The sequence below is a fragment of the Monodelphis domestica genome, chromosome 3 (genome assembly GCF_027887165.1).
Source record: "Monodelphis domestica isolate mMonDom1 chromosome 3, mMonDom1.pri, whole genome shotgun sequence".
NCBI classification, from domain to species: domain Eukaryota; kingdom Metazoa; phylum Chordata; class Mammalia; order Didelphimorphia; family Didelphidae; genus Monodelphis; species Monodelphis domestica.
In genome coordinates this window covers 493,108,988-493,130,777 of record NC_077229.1, presented here as the reverse complement: position 1 = coordinate 493,130,777, position 21,790 = coordinate 493,108,988, and the positions used below count along the sequence as shown (strand labels likewise).

Sequence of the window (21,790 nt, the reverse complement as noted above, 5' to 3'; positions counted from 1 at the left end):
TGTGTGACCTGAGCAAGTCATTTAACTTCGGTTTGCCTTAGTTTTCTCAGCTATAAAATGGGGATAATAATAGCATCTACCTCTCAGGTTATTGTGAGGAACATGTGAAATAATAATTGTAAAATGCTTAGCATAGTGCCTGGCCCATAATAAATGCTATATAAATGTTAAGTTTTATTATACTAATAATTCATAGGAGAAAAGACTTGGAAATAGTGAGATCAAAATTTTTTTTAAAAATTGTTTTCTGCCAGAATTGTTTCATTTCCATTCTTAGGCTATTTGAATGTGACTTTTTTAAATTGTAATTTTACATAAATAGAGGTTATCTGTTGTAATAGAGATTGAGCCAACTTAAAACCTGGAAAGATCTAGATTCAAGATTCTTAGTGGTTATGTGATCCTTGCCAAGAGTCTTTAAGTTACAGAAAAGTGTAGACCTGCATTGGAAGAGAAAATGTCACTTCAGAGTTTAGTTTCCTTTACCACTGAAATCACAGGATGAAGTTCTCTCCCTAATTTTATGTATAATCATTGTTTAATATACTTAAAATAATTTTGATTTGGAGACATGTTATGGGAGACATTTCAACACATTAAATATTCATCTAATTTGCCCAATTCCCACATTTTAAATCTTTAAGGATGAAAAATATGACCTATAGAACAGAATATTCCTGCTCTGTACATAATTTTAAAAGTCATATAATCATCTCTTTCTTGCAGTACCTTTATTAGGTTTTCTGGATAATTAGCAAATTAATGAATCTGTACCTTAAATATAATTGACTTGTTATTCCTTTATCCAGTAAAGTAATATCTTCATGACTAGATGAGCAAACAACTAGATGGAACAAGTTATGTGATTTACCAAAGGAAAATCGAGTGTTAATTTGAAACCAAAACTTCTTTAACAAAACTATTTTGTTTGATTACATATAAACAAAATTGATAATTTAAATGAAATGGTGGAATATTTACAAAATAAAACAACCAGATTAAAAGAACAATGGAGAATTTAAATATCAGAAAATGGAATCAAGTAAATTATAAATGAATTAAAAAAGAAAATAAAACAATCTAGCACCAGATGAGTATATAAATTAATTTTAGCAAATATTCAGAATACTTTTAATTCTAGTATTACATGTAGTTTGCAGAAAATCCTAAAGTGATTCAAATGTGATCACAGTTACTAAACCAGAAACTGACCGATAAAGAAAAACATAGACTGTTATTCCTAGTCAATTAGTGCAGAAAATTTAAATAAAATATTAGCCAAAAAAAAAAAAAGAAAAGAAAATATCAGAAAGGTTGTACACTCTAATATTTTTAAAGCAATGCAAGATTGTTTCAGTGTTAAAAAAGACTATAAGCTGTGAATCTTAAACCTTCTCAGACTCTACCTTGGAACATTTGGTTAAGGGTATTCCCCATTCTAAACAATGAAGTACTTGGTCAGGAATGTATTGAGAACTTCACATTACACCACCCATACTTAGGCATACTTTAGGGGAAGATAAAGTTGTAAACTCCTGATGAAACAATGAGGAAAAGTCCCTAATCCATACTTATAGTGAGGCAAAAGCCCTTAAGCTAGGTCTATTTTTAGATCTAATACAAAGGGGTGCTAAGTACCTATGAAGGTCAAATTAGTCACTAAAAGGTCAAGCAACTTACAAAGGGCAAGCTTAGCAAAGAGATGTGAAGTACTCAGAAGATATAATCTACCCAGAGAAGGTGAGAACTAAAGAGTGGTGAAAACTAAGAATGGGCAGTCCTAGGAAAAGCATCTACTGTGATTGGTAGACATGAAAATTTAGAGGAGGTGACACAAGAGAAAATTTTCTTTAAAAATAAGGAGGTTGAGGCCTCAAGGTAGTTCAGCTTTGGAAGCTGAATTGGAGGTCAGGAGTCAGAGGAGGCTACCTGATGGAGTTGAAGCTCGGACTAGTTGGAGTAGCTGGGTCTCTGAACACTAGAGTTTTGCTTAGAATGACCTTGTAGTGAGTGATTAAAGACTGACTTAGTTTCTCTCTTAAGACTAAGGCCTAGGCCTAGGCCTTTTCCTACTATTTCCTCTTACTCTGTCTCTCTCCCTTCCCTTAATTCCTTTATTTGTATTAATTAAAATCTCTGTAAAACCCAGCTGACTTGGGTATTTCATATTTGGGAATTTTTCCCATGGCGACCACTTATTTTTGATTTGACTCAAGACACTAAAAATTATCTTTACAGTTTTGGCAATTCAAAGTCTTGAAACCCACATTTTCACAGTCACAAATCCCAGTGGTTCATACCAACAAAAACAGTCAAATTCACTAGAATATAGCAATAGACACTCTAAAGTCTTTTGACAAAGTCCTAAACTTGCTTTTGTTTAAATATTAGGAAGAATAGGAACAAATGATGTTTTCCTTACCATAAACAAAAGCTTTTGGGATGGGACAAGTTCTTAGTAATTTTTAGTATCAAATAGTCTAGCTACTAAAACATGTACACTTATACATATAGAAAAAGATCTGAACAAGTGGAAAGATATTTGTTGCTTATAGGAAGGCCAAACCAGTGTAAAAAAAATTAGACTTTTATCTAAAATAATTTATTTAGTACTATTATCAATCATACTAATAGATTCCTTCAGTGAATTAAAAACATAATTAAAAATAGAATTGTTAAAAGGTCTAGGAATATTATCTCTAGGTCTAGGAATAGTCTCAAACTATTCAATAATATAATCACCAAAACTATTTGATATTGGTTAAAAATAGAAAAAAAATTGATAAATAAAACAGATTTTACAAAATACTGAAGCAGATGAACATAAAAGACTGCAAGTACTAGAGTAGTACTCAGTAGATGGCAAAATTTAGAAAATAGTCTGATAGAAATTAGGTTTAGGTTATGATCTCACAACATATAGCTCAATAATCTCCAAATGAATTAATGATCTAGATATTAAAGGCCACTTAAAAGCAAATAAAGAGAATAAGGAAGAAAATGTCATTGATATTCACATCATAGACATGGGCAGGAGATCTTAAAAGGTAAAATGAATAGTTGATGTAAAATTGAAACTTGCACAAAATAAAATCAAGGCAGTAAAAATTAGAAGGGAAACAACTGATTAGAAAAAAAGCTTTTCAGCAATATTATTTGATTAAATGAGGATATGTAAGATGTATAAGGACGTAATTTAAGTATATAGGAATTATAATCATTTCCCAGTGGATAAAAATATGATCAAAGGATATGAATAAGCAGGTTTTAAAGGGAGAAATCTTAAGTTCCCAACAACTATCTCAAAAAAATGCTACCAGTCACTAATAATTCAAAGATGTAAATCAAAGCAGAGCTTCAGTTTTATCCAATATCTATCAGATTGGCAAAGATGGGGTAAAAAATAACAAATGTTAGAGAAAGCTATAGAAAGACAAGGACACTGCTGTAGTGTTGCTGGAGCTGTGAAATGATTCAGCTTTTTTTGTGAGCAATTAGGAATGATGCCCCAAACTAAACTATACAAACCATCTTGACCTAGAGGATCCATTACTATGCTTTTACTGCCAAAAGAACAAAGGAAGCGGAATGGGATCCACAAGTATGTAAATATTTATAGCAACTCTTGTAGTGGCAAAGAACTAGAAAGGAAGGGGAGTACCCATCTATTAGAGGATGGCTTAACAAATACTGGTATAGGAATGCAATGGAATGTTATCATGCTATAAGAAAGGACTTATGGAGTGGGTTCAGAGAAACTTGGGTAGACTTGTATAAACTGAAATAGAGTGTGATAAGGTGAACCAGGGAGGTAATTTGTATGGTAATTATTTTAAGACAAATAATACAGAAAGACTTTAGACCTTTACACATTGTAATGAGTAGTCAGGACTTCAGAACACTCATGATAAAGCACACTTCTTAAATCTTTTGGAAGGGAAATTATAGCATCAAGATATAAAATGATAAAAATGATATATTTTTTGACCTGGAAAATGCCTGTCTTTCATTCTGCTTAGTTTTTTAAAACAAAGTTAGTGTTTTATTTATTTTCTTTTCAGAGAGGGGAGAAATAGGAACTACCAATAATGTTAACAAAAAAATTAAGAAAAGAAGGCCATTGATGTACTTTTAAAAATGCACAAGGAAAACAGATCAAGATTCAAAGGGAAATACAGACAAGTAGGATAGATTTGAAAGTAACTTTTGAATTTATATATTAAAAAAACAAGCTGTATGTAACAGACTCAGTTTCACAATCATACTTCTTTCTCTGTTTTACTTTGCTTTTGTTTTATTGTTTTATCTTTTATTGATATAGATGATAAGAATTTTTCTTAAAAAGCACAGTCTCTAGAGTAGAATATTATGTTTGGGTTGTAAATACATACTTTTTAATATATAACATATAGTTAGTAAATACATACAAATGCCTATATTTTAATTTAGTAGTTTATTTCATGCCTTTTCTTGAAATGCTTTTTAAGAAATATTATGGGGATAATTAAAAATCCTGTACTTTAAAATCTCTTTGAAATGTTGTTTTCTTAACCCAGAGTACTAACCTTATTATATAGCTAAGGAAACTCAGATATAGGGAGATGATGTGTGATGTCCCTGAAGGATGTTTAGAATGACTGAGACTTAAAAGATCTTCAGCTTCAGAAACATGTATTGAGCACTTAGGCAGTGAGCTCCTTGTGTTTCTGTTTGTTATGATCAAACGTGGTTTTTATCTTTTCCTACCCTGCTTCTCCCCCACTTTCCCTCCACCAGATCAAAAAGCTGGTCTACGTTTACCTAGTACGATATGCAGAGGAACAACAGGATCTGGCTCTCTTGTCCATCAGCACTTTTCAACGAGCTCTAAAAGTAAGTAATAAAACACATGATTCTAGACTAAAGAGGTATCTGTACAGTTAAAAAAGATGATTCTTTAAAACAGTGGTTCTGTGATTTACTAAATATCAGAGTAGTGTCTTAGAAGAATTAAAACCTTCTCATCATGATACCTGAAATATATTCCCAAGTAGTTTATGGTCCCTTAGAATCTTTTCTATTGTTTGGGAACCTGTATTCCGTATCTTCATGTCACATTTAATATGTGAAAAAAAAAAAAAACCCAATAGATTCTTATGGCTATGTTAGTTGGTGAAGAAGGAAGAAAATGAGACAGAATTCTTGCTTTCTTGGGTTTTATACTTTTTGTACAGTATAACTGTTAATAGACATCCAAGAAAGACAAATAAAACATTTTACCAAATAGTTAAATTCCAAGAAACAAGGTAATAGAAACTTTTAAGGTAAAAAATATGGAAAATGTAGAAAAAAGCTGTATTATAGAAATAGGAAGGCTATATTATTAGAATCAATTATCTGACAAAATAAATTAGTGGAATCTTGAGAATTTTTAAATTTTTGTCCAGTCATGTGATTTCATTGGTGGAGGGCATCTATGAGCCAACCTTCTTTTACAAATGTTGATCAACAGCTGTTCTGATCCTAATTGCCTGCAAGTATTGAAAAAATTAAGTTAGTTCATTTGTCCTATATATACAGAATGCATACAAACACAAAGAGGTTTGGCCTCCGAAAGTAGTAGACAGTATTTTTAATCTTCAGTTTAAAGTTAGTATTTTTTAAATAGCTTGAATAAAATTGTTAGTAAGTAGTCATTTAATGTACCAAAAGAAGTCTAAATATTAGGATTCTTTTTTTAAAGTTTGATTTTGATCTTAGATATATATTGATAACAATGACTAATTCATATTGTCACAGAATATCACTTTGCTGTACAGATACTTCTATTAATACCTTACACTTTATGTGGTACTCTAGATTTCTATTCTCTTGTAATAGCAGATATCTGATTTTTAAAATACCTGTCTTTTTTATGTTTTGTAATATCCAAGCCTTAAATGATTATAAATGAGGAAATAAAGCTAATTTTATAACTTGGGGGAAAAAAGTATTTCCATCTAGGTCATTTAGATTTTGAGGCTGTCTTATTATCCCTATCTTAGTAGCTGAAACTAAATTATAGTTATGTATGTTAAGCAATTATTTTGTTTTTAGTTAGTTACCACCTTTTTGCTATCAGTTTTCAACTGTAAAAATTGACTAGAATCCAGGACTTCAATCCCCAGAAGTCTTTGCTCCACTTCCCCAAAATTCTTTGTAATATCACTGAATTCTCACCTGGGCCGAGAGCGAGATGGGGTATTTAACCTGGTTGTGAATACGCTCTGCCCTTTTTTTAACTTCCACTTCGGAGCACAGGCGGCTCTCCACCTAGCAGGCAAGATGGGAGTGGTCGTGAATAGGCTCTCTGGTCCTAGACATGTGCTTTTCTTACTTGTGTTTTCTTTATATTTTAATCTTTAATAAACCTCATAAAAATAATACTCCTTGCAGAGAGAAACTAATTTCTACCTGCCTCAGCTTCCCCAAAATTTTAATCTTTACACAACCCTCAGACAAAATTTCTTTTTTACTAATGTTTTACTGTGCTTTTGGCATAATGAATGTATTAATTTGGCAAGACTACTTTGCAACTTTATGAATCAAATTTTGGTGAGCACTTTTCCATATTTGAAACTGAAAGACAGATATTATACTTTCACAAGCCGTCCTGTCAGATATCAACATTGCACACAATTTTGAAAACATAATTTTTGATGGTATTAATTAATACTTTTTGTATTCTTTTTAGGATCCTAATCAACTAATTCGTGCAAGTGCTTTGAGAGTCCTTTCCAGTATCCGGGTTCCAATTATTGTTCCTATCATGATGCTTGCTATTAAAGAAGCTTCTGCTGACTTATCACCATATGTTAGAAAAAATGCTGCCCATGCTATACAAAAATTATACAGGTAAGAGTCCAAGATATGTGGTAAATACCAAAGAGAATGTTGTATGGCACAGTTGCTAGAAGACTGGATTTGAAGTCAAGAAGTTCTCATTTTATATAATGCCTCATTCACTTATTAGTTATGTGGCCATGCCTCCATTTCTTCATTTGTAAGATGGGATTAATAGAACCTATATTATTTATCTCTAAGGACTATTCTAAGGATCAGTTGATAAAAAATATATAAGACACTTTGGGCTTTAAAATGTTATATAAATGTTTGTTATTAATTTCTAACAAAATGATAAAACAAGTTTTGAGGCCTGCTTAATTAGCATGTATTTAACATTTCTTCTACTTTAGTAAGATTACAGTTTTTTTCAGACTGTTCCTAAGTTCTGTCAATTCTATTTATATTAAAAAGTCATCTGATCATATAAATTGTTAGTTTCCTTATACACTGTAGGAATTATGCCTTTTTTGGTCACTTAAACAATTAGATCTTACATGTTCTTTTTCTTTTGCATCCTGATAATTGTTGTAGGATAGAAACTTGGTATTTTTTTTTCTTTCTGTAACAAACTAGGATTTCTACTTCCTCCTTCAGTTTTTGGCTTGGTACCGGTCCTCTGTGTTAATGAGTCAACATCAAATTGTTCTTAAACTGTTATGCCATTGTTTGGGCATATTATTTGCTTTTTGTTTTTTGAATTTTTATTTTTAATTTCAAACATTGTTCCTTGGTTACAAAAATCATTTTATTTCCCTCCCTCCCCTTTCTCCACCCCTCCCATAGCTGATGCACAGTTTGACTGGGTATCGCCTGTGTTCTTAATCAGAACCTCTTTCCATGTTGTTGGTACTTGCAATAGGATGTTGATTTGGAGTCTTATTTCCCCATTCATATCCCCTTTGACCCATGTCATTAAGCAGTAGTTTTTCTTTAGTGTTTTTATCCCACAGTTTTTCCTGTGGATGTGGGTAGTGTTATTTTCTACTATAACCCTCTGAATTGTTCAGGATCAATGCATTGACACTAATGGAGAAGTCCATTACATTCGATTGTACCACGATGTATCAGTCTCTGTGTACAATGTTTTCCTGGTTCTGCTCCTTTCGCTCTGCATCACTTCCTGGAGGTCGTTCCAGTCTCCATGGAATTCCTCTACTTTATTATTCCTTTGAGCACAATAGTATTACATCACCAACATATACCACAGTTTGTTCAGCCATTCCCCAGTTGAAGGGCATCCCCTCATTTTCCAATTTTTGGCCACCACAAAGAGCGTAGCTATGAATATTCTTGTTCATGTCTTTTTCCTTATGATCTCTTTGGGGTACAAACCCAGCAGTGCTATGACTGGATCAAAGTGCAGACAGTCTTTTATCGCCCGTTGGGCATAGTTGCAAATTGCCCTCCAGAATGGTTGGATCAATTCACAACTCCACCAGCAGTGAATTAGTGTCCCTACTTTGCCACATCCCCTCCAGCATTCATTACTTACCTTTGCTGTCACGTTAGCCAATCTGCTAGGTGTGAGGTGATACCTCAGAATTGTTTTGATTTGCATCTCTCTGATTATCAGAGATTTAGAGCATTTTTTCATGTGCTTTTCAATGGTTTTGATTGCTTTGACTGAAAATTGCCTATTCATGTCCCTTGCTCATTTATCAATTGGGGAATGGCTTGATTTTTTTTTTCCTTTTAAACATTATTTTATTTGGTCATTTTCAAACATTATTCATTAGAAACAAAGATAATTTTCTTTTTCTCCCCCCAAACCCCCACCACCCCTCCCATAGCCTATGCATGGTTCCTCTGGGTATCATATGTGTCCTTGATCTGAACTCATTTTCATGTTGTTGGTATTTGCATTGGGGTGTTTATTTAAAGTCTCTCCTCAGTCATTCATATGCCCTCAACCCCTGTAGTCAAGCAGTTGCCTTTCCTTGTTTTTACTCCCACTGTTTGTCCTCTGCTTGAGGGTAGTGTTTTTTTCTCCTAGATCCCTGCAGATTGTTCAGGGAAATTGCATCGACACTAATGGAGAAGTCCATTACGTTCAATTGTACCACAATGTATCAGTCTCTGTGAGCAGTGTTCTCCTGGTTCTGCTCCTTTCACTCTGCATCACTTCCTGGAGTTTGTTCTAGTCTCAATGGAATTCCTCCACTTTATTATTCCTTTTAGCACAATAGTTTTCCATCACCAACATATACCACAATTTGTTCCTCCATTCCCCAATTGAAGGACATCCCCATAATTTCCAATTTTTGGTCACCACAAAGAGAGCAGCTTTGAATATTCTTGTACATGTCTTTTTCCTTATTATCTCTTTAGGATATAGACCCAGCAATGCTATGGCTGGATGATAGGGCAGACTTTCTTTTATCACCCTTTGGGCATAGTTCCAGATTGCCCTCCAGAATGGTTGAATCAATTCACAATCCCACCAGCAATGAATTAATGTCCCTACTTTGCCATATCCCCTCCAGCATTCATTACTTTCCATAGTTGTCATGTTAGCGAATCTGCTAGGTGTGAGGTGATACTCAGAGTTGTTTTGATTTGCATCTCTCTGATTATAAGAGATTTGGAACACTTTTTCATGTGTTTAATAATAGTTTTGATTTCTTTAACAGAAAACTGCCTATTCACTTCCCTAGTCCATTTATCAATTGGAGAATCGCTTGATTATTTTGTACAATTGATTTAGCTCTTTGTAAATTTGAGTAATTAAACCTTTATCTGAGGTTTTTGTTATGAAGATTGTTTCCCAATTTGTTGTTTCCCTTCTGATTTTAGTTACATTGGTTTTGTTTGTACAAAACCTTTTTAATTTGATGTAGTCAAAATTATTTATTTTACATTTTGTGATTCTTTCTAAGTCTTGCTTGGCTTTAATATCTTTCCCTTCCCAAAGGTCTGATGTGTATACTATTCTGGGTTCACCTAATTTACTTATAATTTCCTTCTTTATGTTCAAGTCATTCACCCATTCTGAGTTTATCTTGGTGTAGGGTGTGAGGTGTTGATCCAATCTGAATCTCTCCCACACTGTCCTTCAATTTTCCCAGCAGTTTTTGTGAAATAGTGGATTTTTGTCCCAAAAGCCTCGGGTCTTTGGGTTTTTCATAGACTGTCTTACTGAGGTCATTTACCACAGGTCTATTCCACTGATCCTCCTTTCTGTCTCTTATCCAGTACCAAATTGTTTTTATGACCACTGCTTTATAGCATAGTTTGAGATCTGGTACTGCAAGGCTGCCTTCCTTTGCATTTTTTTTTGCATTATTTCCCTGGATATCCTTGATCTTTTGTTCTTCCAAATAAACTTTGTCATGGTTTTTTCTAATTCCGTAAAAAAGTTTTTTGGAAGTTCAATGGTATGTCATTAAATAAATATTTAAGTTGGGTAGGATGGTCATTTTTATTATGTTAGCTCGTCCTACCCATGAGCAGTTAATGTTTTTCCGGTTGCTCAGATCTAGTTTTAGTTGTGTGGAAAGTGTTTTGTGGATGTGTTCATATAGTTCCTGTGTTTGTCCCAGAAGATAGATTACTCTGTATTTTAAATTGTCTAACGTGATTTTGAATGGAATTTCTCTCTCTAATTCCTGCTGCTGTGCTGTGTTGGAGATGTATAGAAATGCTGATGACTTTTGTGGGTTTATTTTGTATACTGCTACTTTGCTAAAGTTGTTGATTATTTCGACTAGCTCTTTAGTTGATTCTCTAGGATCCTTTAAGTAGACCATCATATCATCCACAAAGAGTGATAGCTTGGTCTCCTCATTGCCAATTTTAATACCTTCAATTTCTTTTTCTTTTCTAATTGCTACTTCTAGTGTTTCTAGTACAATGTTGAATAATAAAGGTGATAAGGGGCATCCTTGTTTCACTCCTGATCTTATTGGGAATGCATCTAATTTATCCCCATTGCATATGATGTTCGCTGATGGTTTTAGATATATACTGTTTATTATTTTTAGGAAAGACCCTTCTATTCCTATGCTTTCTAGTGTTTTTAATGGGAGTGGGCATTGTATTTCATCAAAGGCTTTTTCTGCTTTTATTGAGATAATCATGTAATTTTTGTTGGTTTGGATGTTGATATGGTCAATCATGTGGATAGTTTTCCTAATATTGAACCATCCCTGTATTCCTGGTATAAATCCTACTTGATCATAGTGAATGATCCTCCTGATCACTTGCTGGAGTCTTTTTGCTAGTATGTTGTTTAAGATTTCTGAATCTATGTTCATTACATAGATTGGTCTGTAGTTTTCTTTCTCGGTTTTTCACCTGCTTGGCTTTGGAATCAGTACCATATTTGTGTCATGAAAGGAATTTGGTAGAATTCCCTCTTTGCTTATTATGTCAAATAGTTTGTATAGTATTGGCATTAGCTGTTCTTGAATGCTTGATAGAATTCACTTGTGAATCTATCAGGCCCTGGGGATTTTTTCTTAGACAGTTCTTTGATGGCCTGTTGGATTTTTTTTTTCTGATATGTGATTATTTGAGAATTCTATTTCTTCTTCTGTTAGTCTAGGCAATTTATATTTTTGTAAATATTCATCCATATTATATATGTGTATTTATATATATATATATATATATACCTAGATTGGCATATTTATTGCCATATAATTGGGCAAAGTCGTTTTTAATGATTGCCTTAATTTCCTCTTCATTGGAGGTGAGGTTCCCCCTTTTTATCTATGATACTGTTAATTTGCTTTTCTTCTTTCCTTTTTTTAATTAGATTGACCAGTACTTTGTCTATTTTGTTTTTTTTTTTCAAAGTACCACCTTCTAGTCTTACTTATTAGTTCAATAGTTCTATCACTTTCGATTTTATTCATTTCTCCCTTAATTTTTAGGATCTCTAAATTGGTTTTCTTCTGGTCGGGTTTTAATTTGTTCGCTTTTAAGTTTTTTGATTTGCATGTCCAATTCATTGATCTCTGCCCTCCCTAATTTATTAATATATGCAGTCAAGGATATGAATTTTCCTCTGAGTACTGCTTTGGCTACATCACATAAGGTTTGAACGGATGTCTCACTATTGTTATTTTCTTCAATAAAATTATTGTTTCTATGATTTGTTCTCTAACCGATTTTGGATTATCATTTTATTCAATTTCCCATTGATTTTTAATTTGGGTCTCCATGTACCCTTACTGATCATTATTTTTATTGTCTTATCATCTGATAAGGTTGCATTTATTATTTCTGCTTTTCTGCATTTTTACGCTATATTTTCATAACCTCGTGTGTCGTTAATCTTTGTGAATGTGCCACGTGCTGCTGAAAATAAGGTGTATTCCTTTTTGTCCCTATTCATTTTTCTCCATATATCTATTAACCCTAATTTTTCTGAGATTTCATTCACATCTTTTACCTCTTTCTTATTTATGTTTTGATTTGATTTATCTAAATTTGATAGTGGTTGGTTCAGGTGCACTAGTATAGTTTTACTATCTATTTCCTCCTTTAATTCTCCTAGTGTCTCCATTAGAAATTTGTATACTATACCATTTGGTGCATACATGTTGATTAGTCATATTTCCTCATTGTCTATACTCCCTTTTTTTAATACTTCCCTATCCCTTTCAATCAGGTCAATTTTTGCTTTGGCTTTGTCAGGTATCATGATTGCAACTCCTGCCTTTTTTCTGTCAGTTAAGGCGTAATAGGTCTTGCTCCAACACCAAAGGAATAGCTCATTATGCCCAAGACCAACCCTCCAAGAGTGCTCCAACTGACTTTATGTGAAGTGTGTTTCTTGAAGATAACACATGTTAGTGTTTTTGATTCTAATACACTCTGCTATTCATCTATGTTTTATGGGTGAGTTCATCCCATTCACATATAATAATATTGTTATTTGTTGTAGTTGTAACAAATGACAGTTTAAGATTTACAAAATATGAAATGTCTCATTTTATCCTCAAAACTTTCCTGAGGTTGGTGCTTTTATTATGTTTATTTTACAGGTGAGGAAACTGAGGTATACAGACATTAAATGACTTGCCAAGGATCACACTGCTAGGAAGTGTCTGAGGCAGGATTTGAACTTAGATCTTACTGATTCCATATCTAGTCTAGCTAGTTCTACCCACTGTACCACTTAGTGAAATACAAATGTTACAGATGAGAGCTCATCTTGATTGGGAAAAACTACATCAGTCGTACTTCTTAAACTAAGTAGATGTGGGATGATATAACATGGGTGAGGGAATCTCCTGGTGTTTTTTTCAACCACAAAATTCTTAAATCTCTTTAGGGAACTTGTTGCCTAATAAAAAGAGAATCTGCCTCAGGCTCACTAACTGGGAGTTTATAGGAACACCAAAGAAGTATGAAGTTTTCCTAGATTGTCCTCTATGTCCTCTGCTGGTGTCCCCTCTTCTCTAAAGCCCAGTCTGCCCCCAGTACTGCTGTGAGACCTGGAGCCTCAGGCCTATCCCTTGCTTCTTTGTACTGACCTAGGAACTGGTCAGAGCAGCAGCTCTGTCTGCTGTCATATGCAGCACAAAAAGGATAGAAAACTTGCATCAATTCCACAGCAAAATGAACTCAGAAAATGCCTGGCAACCCCCAAGAGGCCCATGTCTCATTGCCACAGAGAGTCCTGAGGAGGAGGGAGAGCTTGTCCAGCAAGGTCTTTGATATATATAGCCTGCATGAAGGTCCTCCTTATTGGCCAGAAGTTGTAACCTCATATAGTATAATAAATGTTGGTCTTCCAAAAAAAAAAATGGAACTTGAAACTTCCAGTGTGAGCTTGAGATGTTCAAGGGCCTGATGGTCTTGAGTTGAATAAGATCAGTTTAGTGACTAGCAGAGCCCTTTAATGATTAAATGTGTTTTTTTACATATGTAGCTTCCTGAAATAGACTTATCTTAAAATTCTACTAATCTTTTTGTGGGCAAGGAGTGTCTTAATTAATGTAAAGTATAGTATGTATTTTTACTTAATAAGTATTTGAATTAGTTTTTGAACTAATTCACTAATTAATTCAATAACTTATTGAATTAATGAGACCCTTATATGGATATTAAGATAACCAAGGTGGCATGTGATTATCTAATTTTTGGAGGTGAAAGTGCAATCTTTGAATTTTTGCATATTTTAGGGGCTATTTTAATTTTTCTTAGATAAAATTCAGTAAACATATCATATTCCAGTTACTATAGTAGACTTTGTGGAAAATATGAAGATTAAACACAAGATTCATGCCCTCTTGGATTTTGTAATCTAATTGGTAATTTCATGAATAAATATGAAAGTCTTAGCTAATTTTATTAATATTGTTATTTTTTTAGTAACTTTGAAGGAATATATTAGAATACACTTGACTAAGGAATGTTTCATTATATTCATTTGAATTTATTTCCTTTACTGTTCATTTCTGGCTTACTTGATAGTTGTATTTTGGTTACTGAAATTTAACAGCAGGAAATAATGTCAAAGAAAATGTAGACTAAAATGTGAAATTAACTATTTAATGTGTTTTTATTTCATATTTATTTTATTTATTATATATTTATTTTATCTCTTTATGTTTAGCCTTGATCCTGAGCAAAAAGAAATGTTAATTGAAGTAATTGAAAAACTTCTGAAAGATAAAAGCACAGTAAGTAATGCTTTCTTTTTTATTTTATTTTTATTTTAAAACCCTTACCTTCTGTCTTAGGTTTTGGTTCTAAGGCAGAAGAGTGGTAAGGGCTAGGCAATGGGGGTCAAGTGACTTGCCCAGGGTCACACAGCTGGGAAGTATCTGAGGCCACCTTTGAACCTAGGATCTCCCATGTCTATGCCTGACTCACACCCAGCTGCCCCCTAATGCTTTCTTTAATAACAGTATCTTTATAATACTAATAACAAATAATTATTCTCTGAGGTCTCAGAAAAGATTTTAATGTTAATCTTTAGTTTTTCTATTTTTAAACCTTTTAAAAACTTCATGGAAAGAAAAAAGATCTACAGTTTTTTATTTATGCTTTATTTGTGTTTATTTGTATTCTTTCTGTTTTAACACAGAAAAAGTTCCAACAAACACTTAATAAACCTCCCACAAAGTAGGTCCCCCAAAAGTTAAGTCTAAAAGAACCTAATTGTGTCATTTGTATCTGAAAAGATAGATTGCTTTTTACTTTAATAGTTTAAGTTTATTTTAAAAGTCAAATTAATAACTTGCTTTTTGTACTAAGAAGTACAGTTATTTCCCAATATACCTGTGACTCCATTTGGGTTTTCCCTTGTAATAGAACAATAGGCACAGCTACTTGATAGATCATCATATCTAAGAGTTTGTTTGCCATTCTGTACTTCTAGTCCTTTACCTCTCTACCGAGAGGAGGTCAGGATGTTCTATTATATATGATTTCTAGGACCAAGTCTGATCACTGCAACTAATCAAAATTCAGATAATTTTCATCTTCAGTATGATTCATCATCAGTATGATTTTTATTTGAATGATAGTTACTAGTTTGTTCTCCTTATTTGGTTGACTTTACTCAACATCATTTCATCTAGGTCATCCAGGGCTTTTCTGAAGTCCTCAAGGATCGTAAGAAATGATAAAAGCACAATCATATTCCACTGTATTTGTGTGTGTTTCTTTAGCCATTCCTCATGCATTGGGTATCCACTTTGTTTCCATCTTTGATTGTACAGGACAGGAATGCAGTTAATACATATATCTGTGGGGCTTTTCTTTTTGAAAGCCTTAGGGTTATACCCATGAGTGGGAATGCTCAGTCTCAAAGGGTAGGATAGTAACTATTTTTGCATGATTCCAAATTGTTTTCCAGACTGGTTAAAACAATTCAAAATTCCATTAGTATAACTTTTTTGTTGCCACTCCAACATTGACTATTGATTGTCTTTCATCATTTTTGCCAATTTGTTGGGTCTGAAGTACAACCACGAAATTATTTTCGTTAGTCTTTTTCTTATTAATCAATAAGCATATATTAAGTGCTTACCATGTCTTAAATACTGATCTTATTTGGGGAATACAAGGAAAGGAAAAAAAAACATTTAGTCTCTGCTCTAAAAGAACACACATTCTAATGGGAGACCTTAAAAAAGCTAAGTAACAAGGAAAATCAAATGAAAGTAACCTGAATGGGGAACTGGAGGAACTGGAAAAGTGCTCCTGTGGAACGTGCGATTTGTGCTGAGTCTTGATGGAATTCAGAGAAATTAAGAAACCAAAGAGAAGGAGCAGTGCATTCTAGACATGAAGTTTAGCCAGTACAAAGATGGAAGATAATCTTGATGTCATAGAAACTGTGAGTAGGCCAGAATGCATGGAGACAGTGGAGGCATGAGGCTAAAAATAGGAGGTAATCATGTTACAAGAAATTAAAATGTAAAGCTGAGAAGTTTAAATTTGAAACTGGAGTCGACAGGGAGGCACTCAAGTTTCATGAGGAGGGTGGTGACATAAACCTGCATTTTAGAAAAAATATTTCTGGTAGCTGAGTGGAGGATGAATTGTTATGGGGACTTGAGTCAGATACCAGTTATTACAGTGTAGTCCAGGAGAGAGTTGATGAGGCCTTGATCTAGGATTGGGGCAGCTGTATGAATGGTGAAAAGGGGATATGGGACATATATAAGAAATGTAGTGAATATAGAAATCACAAAAATTGACGATTAACTGAATGTATGGGTTGAATGAAAGTGAAGAACTGAGGATGAACCTGAGGTTGTGGGGAGGATGATGTTGCCCTCAACAGTAATAAATCAGTTCAGAATTACAGAAAGCATTGAAGGGAAGCTAATGAGTTCTTTTTAGTTATATTGAATTTGAGATGTTCATAGGACATCTAATTTGAAATGTCTTAAGAGACAAAAGTAAATATGTGACTCTAATTCAGAAGAGAGATTAGAAGTAGAATTTTTGGTTTATGAATTGTCTATGTATAGATTCAATATAGATATTGAAACCATGAAAAGAGAAAGGGCCATAGGATAGAGCTTCTAATCCTAGATAACAAAGAATAACATGGATAAAAATTCTTCAGTGGAGAAGGAGGGGAATTTGGTTATAAAGTAGAAGAATCCAGTAAGAGTAGTGTTATGAAAACTTTAATGGTAAGAGTATTGAAAAAATTATTGTATCCTCTGGGGGAAAATTGCAAGACCTATTGTGGATGGTTGAAACTGGATATAAGTGAATACCTGCTGAGCCCATTGATTTTCTTGTACATACCTATAATAAAGTTTAATGGATAAATTAAACACAGTAAGACATTATCAACATTAAATGCTGTAATAATAAATGTAGTGTACATTATTTTTCAGTACTATTTAGTCTATATAGTAGTTTCCCCTTACCCAAGACCCCCAACCCTACATAGATACCTGAAACTGTATCCACCCTATACAAATAGTTTTCCCTTTTCTGTCTCTCTCTCCCCTTCTCCCTATCCTGTCCCTCAGCTTAGAACTCTGTGACGCCCCTCTCCCCGCAAAAGCAGAACTAATGTGTGTTGCTGTGGGTGGACCTCTAGTGTGAGGGGTTAACTTTTGCCCTACTCTACCCACTTGGACATTAGGCAACTAAGTGAAGTCAAGGAAAGCAAAACCTTGGATTAGGGGAAACTACTATAGTTTCAGATTTTGCAAAGAGGCTAGGAAAGATCCGGATAGAGAAAAAGTCATTCGGTTAGCAATTTAGAGTTCATTCTTAGCTGGAGGTGACCATGTTTTGAATATAGTTTTTTTTTTGAATATTTGAATATAGAGAATATAAAATATAGTGAGAGAAGTAGTGTTACTAATTGTAGATGACTTTTTCTTTTTTTTTTTTAAAATATATTTTATTTGATCGTTTCCAAGCATTATTCGTTAAAGACATAGATCATTTTCTTTTCCTCCCCCCCACCCCCCATAGCCGACGCGTAAGTCCACTGGGCATTAGATGTTTTCTTGATTTGAACCCATTGCTTTGTTGATAGTATTTGCATTAGAGTGTTCATTTAAAGTCTATCCTCTGTCATGTCCCCTCAACCTCTGTATTCAGGCAGTTGCTTTTTCTCGGTGTTTCCACTCCCACAGTTTATCCTTTGCTTATGAATGGTGTTTTTTTTTCTCCTGGATCCCTGAAAGTTGTTCAGGGACATTACACCGCCCCTAATGGAGAAGTCCATTACGTTCGATTATACCACAGTGTATTAGTCTCTGTGTACAATGTTCTCCTGGTTCTGCTCCTCTCGCTCTGCATCACTTCCTGGAGGTTGTTCCAGTCTCCATGGAACTTCTCCACTTTATTATTCCTTTGAGCACAATAGTATTCCATCACCAACATATACCACAGTTTGTTCAGCCATTCCCCAATTGATGGGCATCCCCTCGTTTTCCAGTTTTGGGCCACCACAAAGAGCGCAGCTATGAATATTTTTGTACAAGTCTTTGTGTCCATTATCTCTTTGGGGTACAGACCCAGCAGTGCTATGGCTGGGTCAAAGGGTAGATATTCTTTTGTCGCCCTTTGGGCATAATTCCAAATTGCCCTCCAGAATGGTTGGATCAGTTCACAACTCCACCAGCAATGAATTAATGTCCCTACTTTGCCACATCCCCTCCAGCATTCATTACTTTCCTTTGCTGTTATGTTAGCCAATCTGCTAGGTGTGAGGTGATACCTCAGAGTTGTTTTGATTTGCATCTCTCTGATTATAAGAGATGTAGAACACTTCTTCATGTGCTTGTTAATAGTTTTGATTTCTTTATCTGAGAACTGCCTATCCATTTCCCTTGCCCATTTATCAATTGGAGAATGGCTTGATTTTTTGTACAATTGATTTAGCTCATTATAAATATGAGTAATTAAACCTTTGTCAGAGGTTTCTATGAAGATTTTTTCCCAATTTGTTGTTTCCCTTCTGATTTTAGTTATATTGGTTTTGTTTGTACAAAAGCTTTTTAGTTTGATGTAGTCAAAATTATTTATTTTACATTTTGTGATTCTTTCTATATCTTGCTTGGTTTTAAAGCCTTTCCCCTCCCAAAGGTCTGACATATATACTATTCTGTGTTTACCCAATTTACTTATGGTTTCCTTCTTTATGTTTAAGTCACTCACCCATTTTGAATTTATCTTGGTGTAGGGTGTGAGGTGTTGATCTATTCCTAGTCTCTCCCACACTGTCTTCCAATTTTCCCAGTAGTTTTTATCGAATAGTGGATTTTTGTCCCAAAAGCTGGGATCTTTGGGTTTATCGTAGACTGTCTTGCTGAGGTCGTTTTCCCCCAGTCTATTCCACTGATCTTCCTTTCTGTTTCTTAGCCAGTACCAAATTGTTTTGATGACTGCTGCTTTGTAATATAGTTTGAGGTCTGGGACTGCAAGGCCCCCATCATATGTGTTTTTTTTCATTATTTCCCTGGATATCCTTGATCTTTTGTTCTTCCAAATGAACTTTGTTATGGTTTTTTCTAAATCAGTGAAGAAGTATTTTGGTAGTTCAATGGGTATGGCACTAAATAGATAAATAAGTTTGGGTAGGATGGTCATTTTTATTATATTGGCTCGTCCTATCCATGAGCAGTTAATGTTTTTCCAATTGTTCAAGTCTAGTTTTAGTTGTGTGGCGAGTGTTTTGTAGTTGTGTTCATATAGTTCCTGTGTTTGTCTTGGGAGATAGATTCCTAGGTATTTTATTTTGTCTAAGGTGATTTTGAATGGGATTTCTCTTTCTAGTTCTTGCTGCTGAGCTGTGTTGGAGATATATAGAAAAGCTGATGATTTATGTGGGTTTATTTTGTATCCTGCAACTTTGCTAAAGTTGTTGATTATTTCAATTAGCTTTTTGGTTGAATCTCTAGGATTCTTTAAGTAGACCATCATGTCATCCGCAAAGAGTGATAACTTGGTCTCCTCCTTGCCTATTCTGATGCCTTCAATTTCTTTATCTTCTCTAATTGCTACTGCTAGTGTTTCTAGTACAATGTCAAATAGTAGAGGTGATAATGGGCATCCTTGTTTCACTCCTGATCTTATTGGGAATGCATCTAGTTTATCCCCATTGCAGATGATATTAGCTGTTGGTTTTAGATATATACTGTTTGTTATTTTTAGGAATGACCCTTCTATTCCTATGCTTTCTAGTGTTTTTAATAGGAATGGGTGTTGTATTTTATCAAAGGCTTTTTCTGCATCTATTGAGATAATCATGTGGTTCTTGCTAGTTTGCTTGTTGATGTGGTCAATTATGTGGATGGTTTTCCTAATGTTGAACCAGCCCTGCATCCCTGGTATGAATCCTACTTGATCATGGTGAATGATCCTTCTGATCACTTGCTGGAGTCTTTTTGCTAGTATCCTATTTAAAATTTTTGCATCTATATTCATTAGGGAGATTGGTCTATAGTTTTCTTTCTCTGTTTTTGACCTGCCTGGTTTTGGAATCAGTACCATGTTTGTGTCGTAAAAGGAGTTTGGTAGAACTCCCTCTTTGCTTATTATGTCAAATAGTTTGTATAGTATTGGGGTTAACTGTTCTCTGAATGTTTGATAGAATTCACAGGTGAATCCATCAGGCCCTGGGGATTTTTTCTTAGGAAGTTCTTTGATGGCTTGATGGATTTCAATTTCTGATATGGGATTATTTAAGAATTCTATTTCCTCTTCTGTTAGTCTAGGCAGTTTGTATTTTTGTATATATTCATCCATTTCTCCTAAATTGGTGTATTTATTGCCATATAATTGGGCAAAGTAATTTCTAATGATTGCCTTAATTTCCTCCTCATTGGAGGTGCTGTCCCCCTTTTCATCTTTAATGCTGTGAATTTGCTTTTCTTCCTTCCTTTTTTTAATTAGATTGACCAGTACTTTGTCTATTTTGTTTGTTTTTTCAAAGTACCAGCTTCTTGTCTTATTTATTAAATCAATAGTTCTATCACTTTCGATTTTATTAATTTCTCCCTTAATTTTTAGGATTTCTAATTTGGTTTTCTGCTGGGGGTTTTTAATTTGATCGCTTTCGAGTTTTTTCAATTGCATTTCCAATTGATTGATCTCTGCTCTCCCTTGTTTGTTAATATGAGCTTTCAGGGATATGAATTTGCCTCTGATTACCGCTTTGGCTGCATCCCAAAAGGTTTGAAAGGATGTTTCGCCATTGTCATTTTCCTTGATGAAATTATTAATTGTTTCTATGATTTCTTCTTTAGCTAAACGGTTTTGGAGTATCATATTGTTTAATTTCCAATTGGTTTTAGATTTGGTTTTCCATGTACCATTACTAATCATTATTTTTATTGCCTTGTGATCTGAGAAGGCTGCATTCATTATTTCTGCTTTTTTGCATTTGTGTGCTATGTTTCTGTGACCTAATGTATGGTCAATTTTTGTGAATGTGCCATGTGGTGCTGAGAAGAAGGTGTATTCCTTTTTATCCCTATTTATTTTTCTCCATATGTCTATTAATTCTAATTTTTCTAAGATTTCATTCACTTCTTTTACCTCTTTCTTATTTATTTTTTGATTTGATTTATCTAAATTTGATAATGGTTGGTTTAAGTCTCCCACTAGTATGGTTTTATTGTCTATTTCTTCCTTCAATTCTCCTAGTTTCTCCATTAGAAATTTGGGTGCTATATTATTTGGTGCATACATGTTGATTAATGATATTTCCTCATTGTCTAGAGTCCCTTTTAACAAAATATAATTACCTTCCCTATCCCTTTTGATCAGGTCTATTTTTGCATTGGCTTTATCAGATATCATGATTACCACTCCTGCCTTCTTTCTATCAGTTGAGGCCCAGAAGGTCTTACTCCATCCTTTAATTCTGACCTTGTGGGTGTCAACCCGCCTCATGTGTGTTTCTTGAAGACAACATATGGTAGGGTTTTGGATTCTAATCCATTCTGCTATTCGTCTACGTTTTATGGGTGAGTTCATCCCA

The 21,790-nt window shown here is 34.0% G+C and overlaps 1 protein-coding gene across 9 annotated transcripts in view; it reads left to right on the top strand.

Annotated features, from left to right (window-relative positions):
- AP3B1 (adaptor related protein complex 3 subunit beta 1) overlaps positions 1-21,790 on the top strand; it is a 359,745-nt gene that overhangs the window by 116,227 nt on the left and 221,728 nt on the right. For 8 of the 9 annotated variants that reach the window (XM_001367618.4, XM_007486440.3, XM_056824793.1 and 5 more), the window contains 3 exons: positions 4,777-4,872; positions 6,713-6,873; positions 14,432-14,498. In XM_001367618.4, coding sequence (XP_001367655.1) covers positions 4,777-4,872; positions 6,713-6,873; positions 14,432-14,498 — 324 coding nt within the window. Of the gene's footprint in view, positions 1-4,776; positions 4,873-6,712; positions 6,874-12,540; positions 12,709-14,431; positions 14,499-21,790 lie in introns of those variants that run through there. The other variant, XM_056824797.1, reaches the window with a different exon arrangement.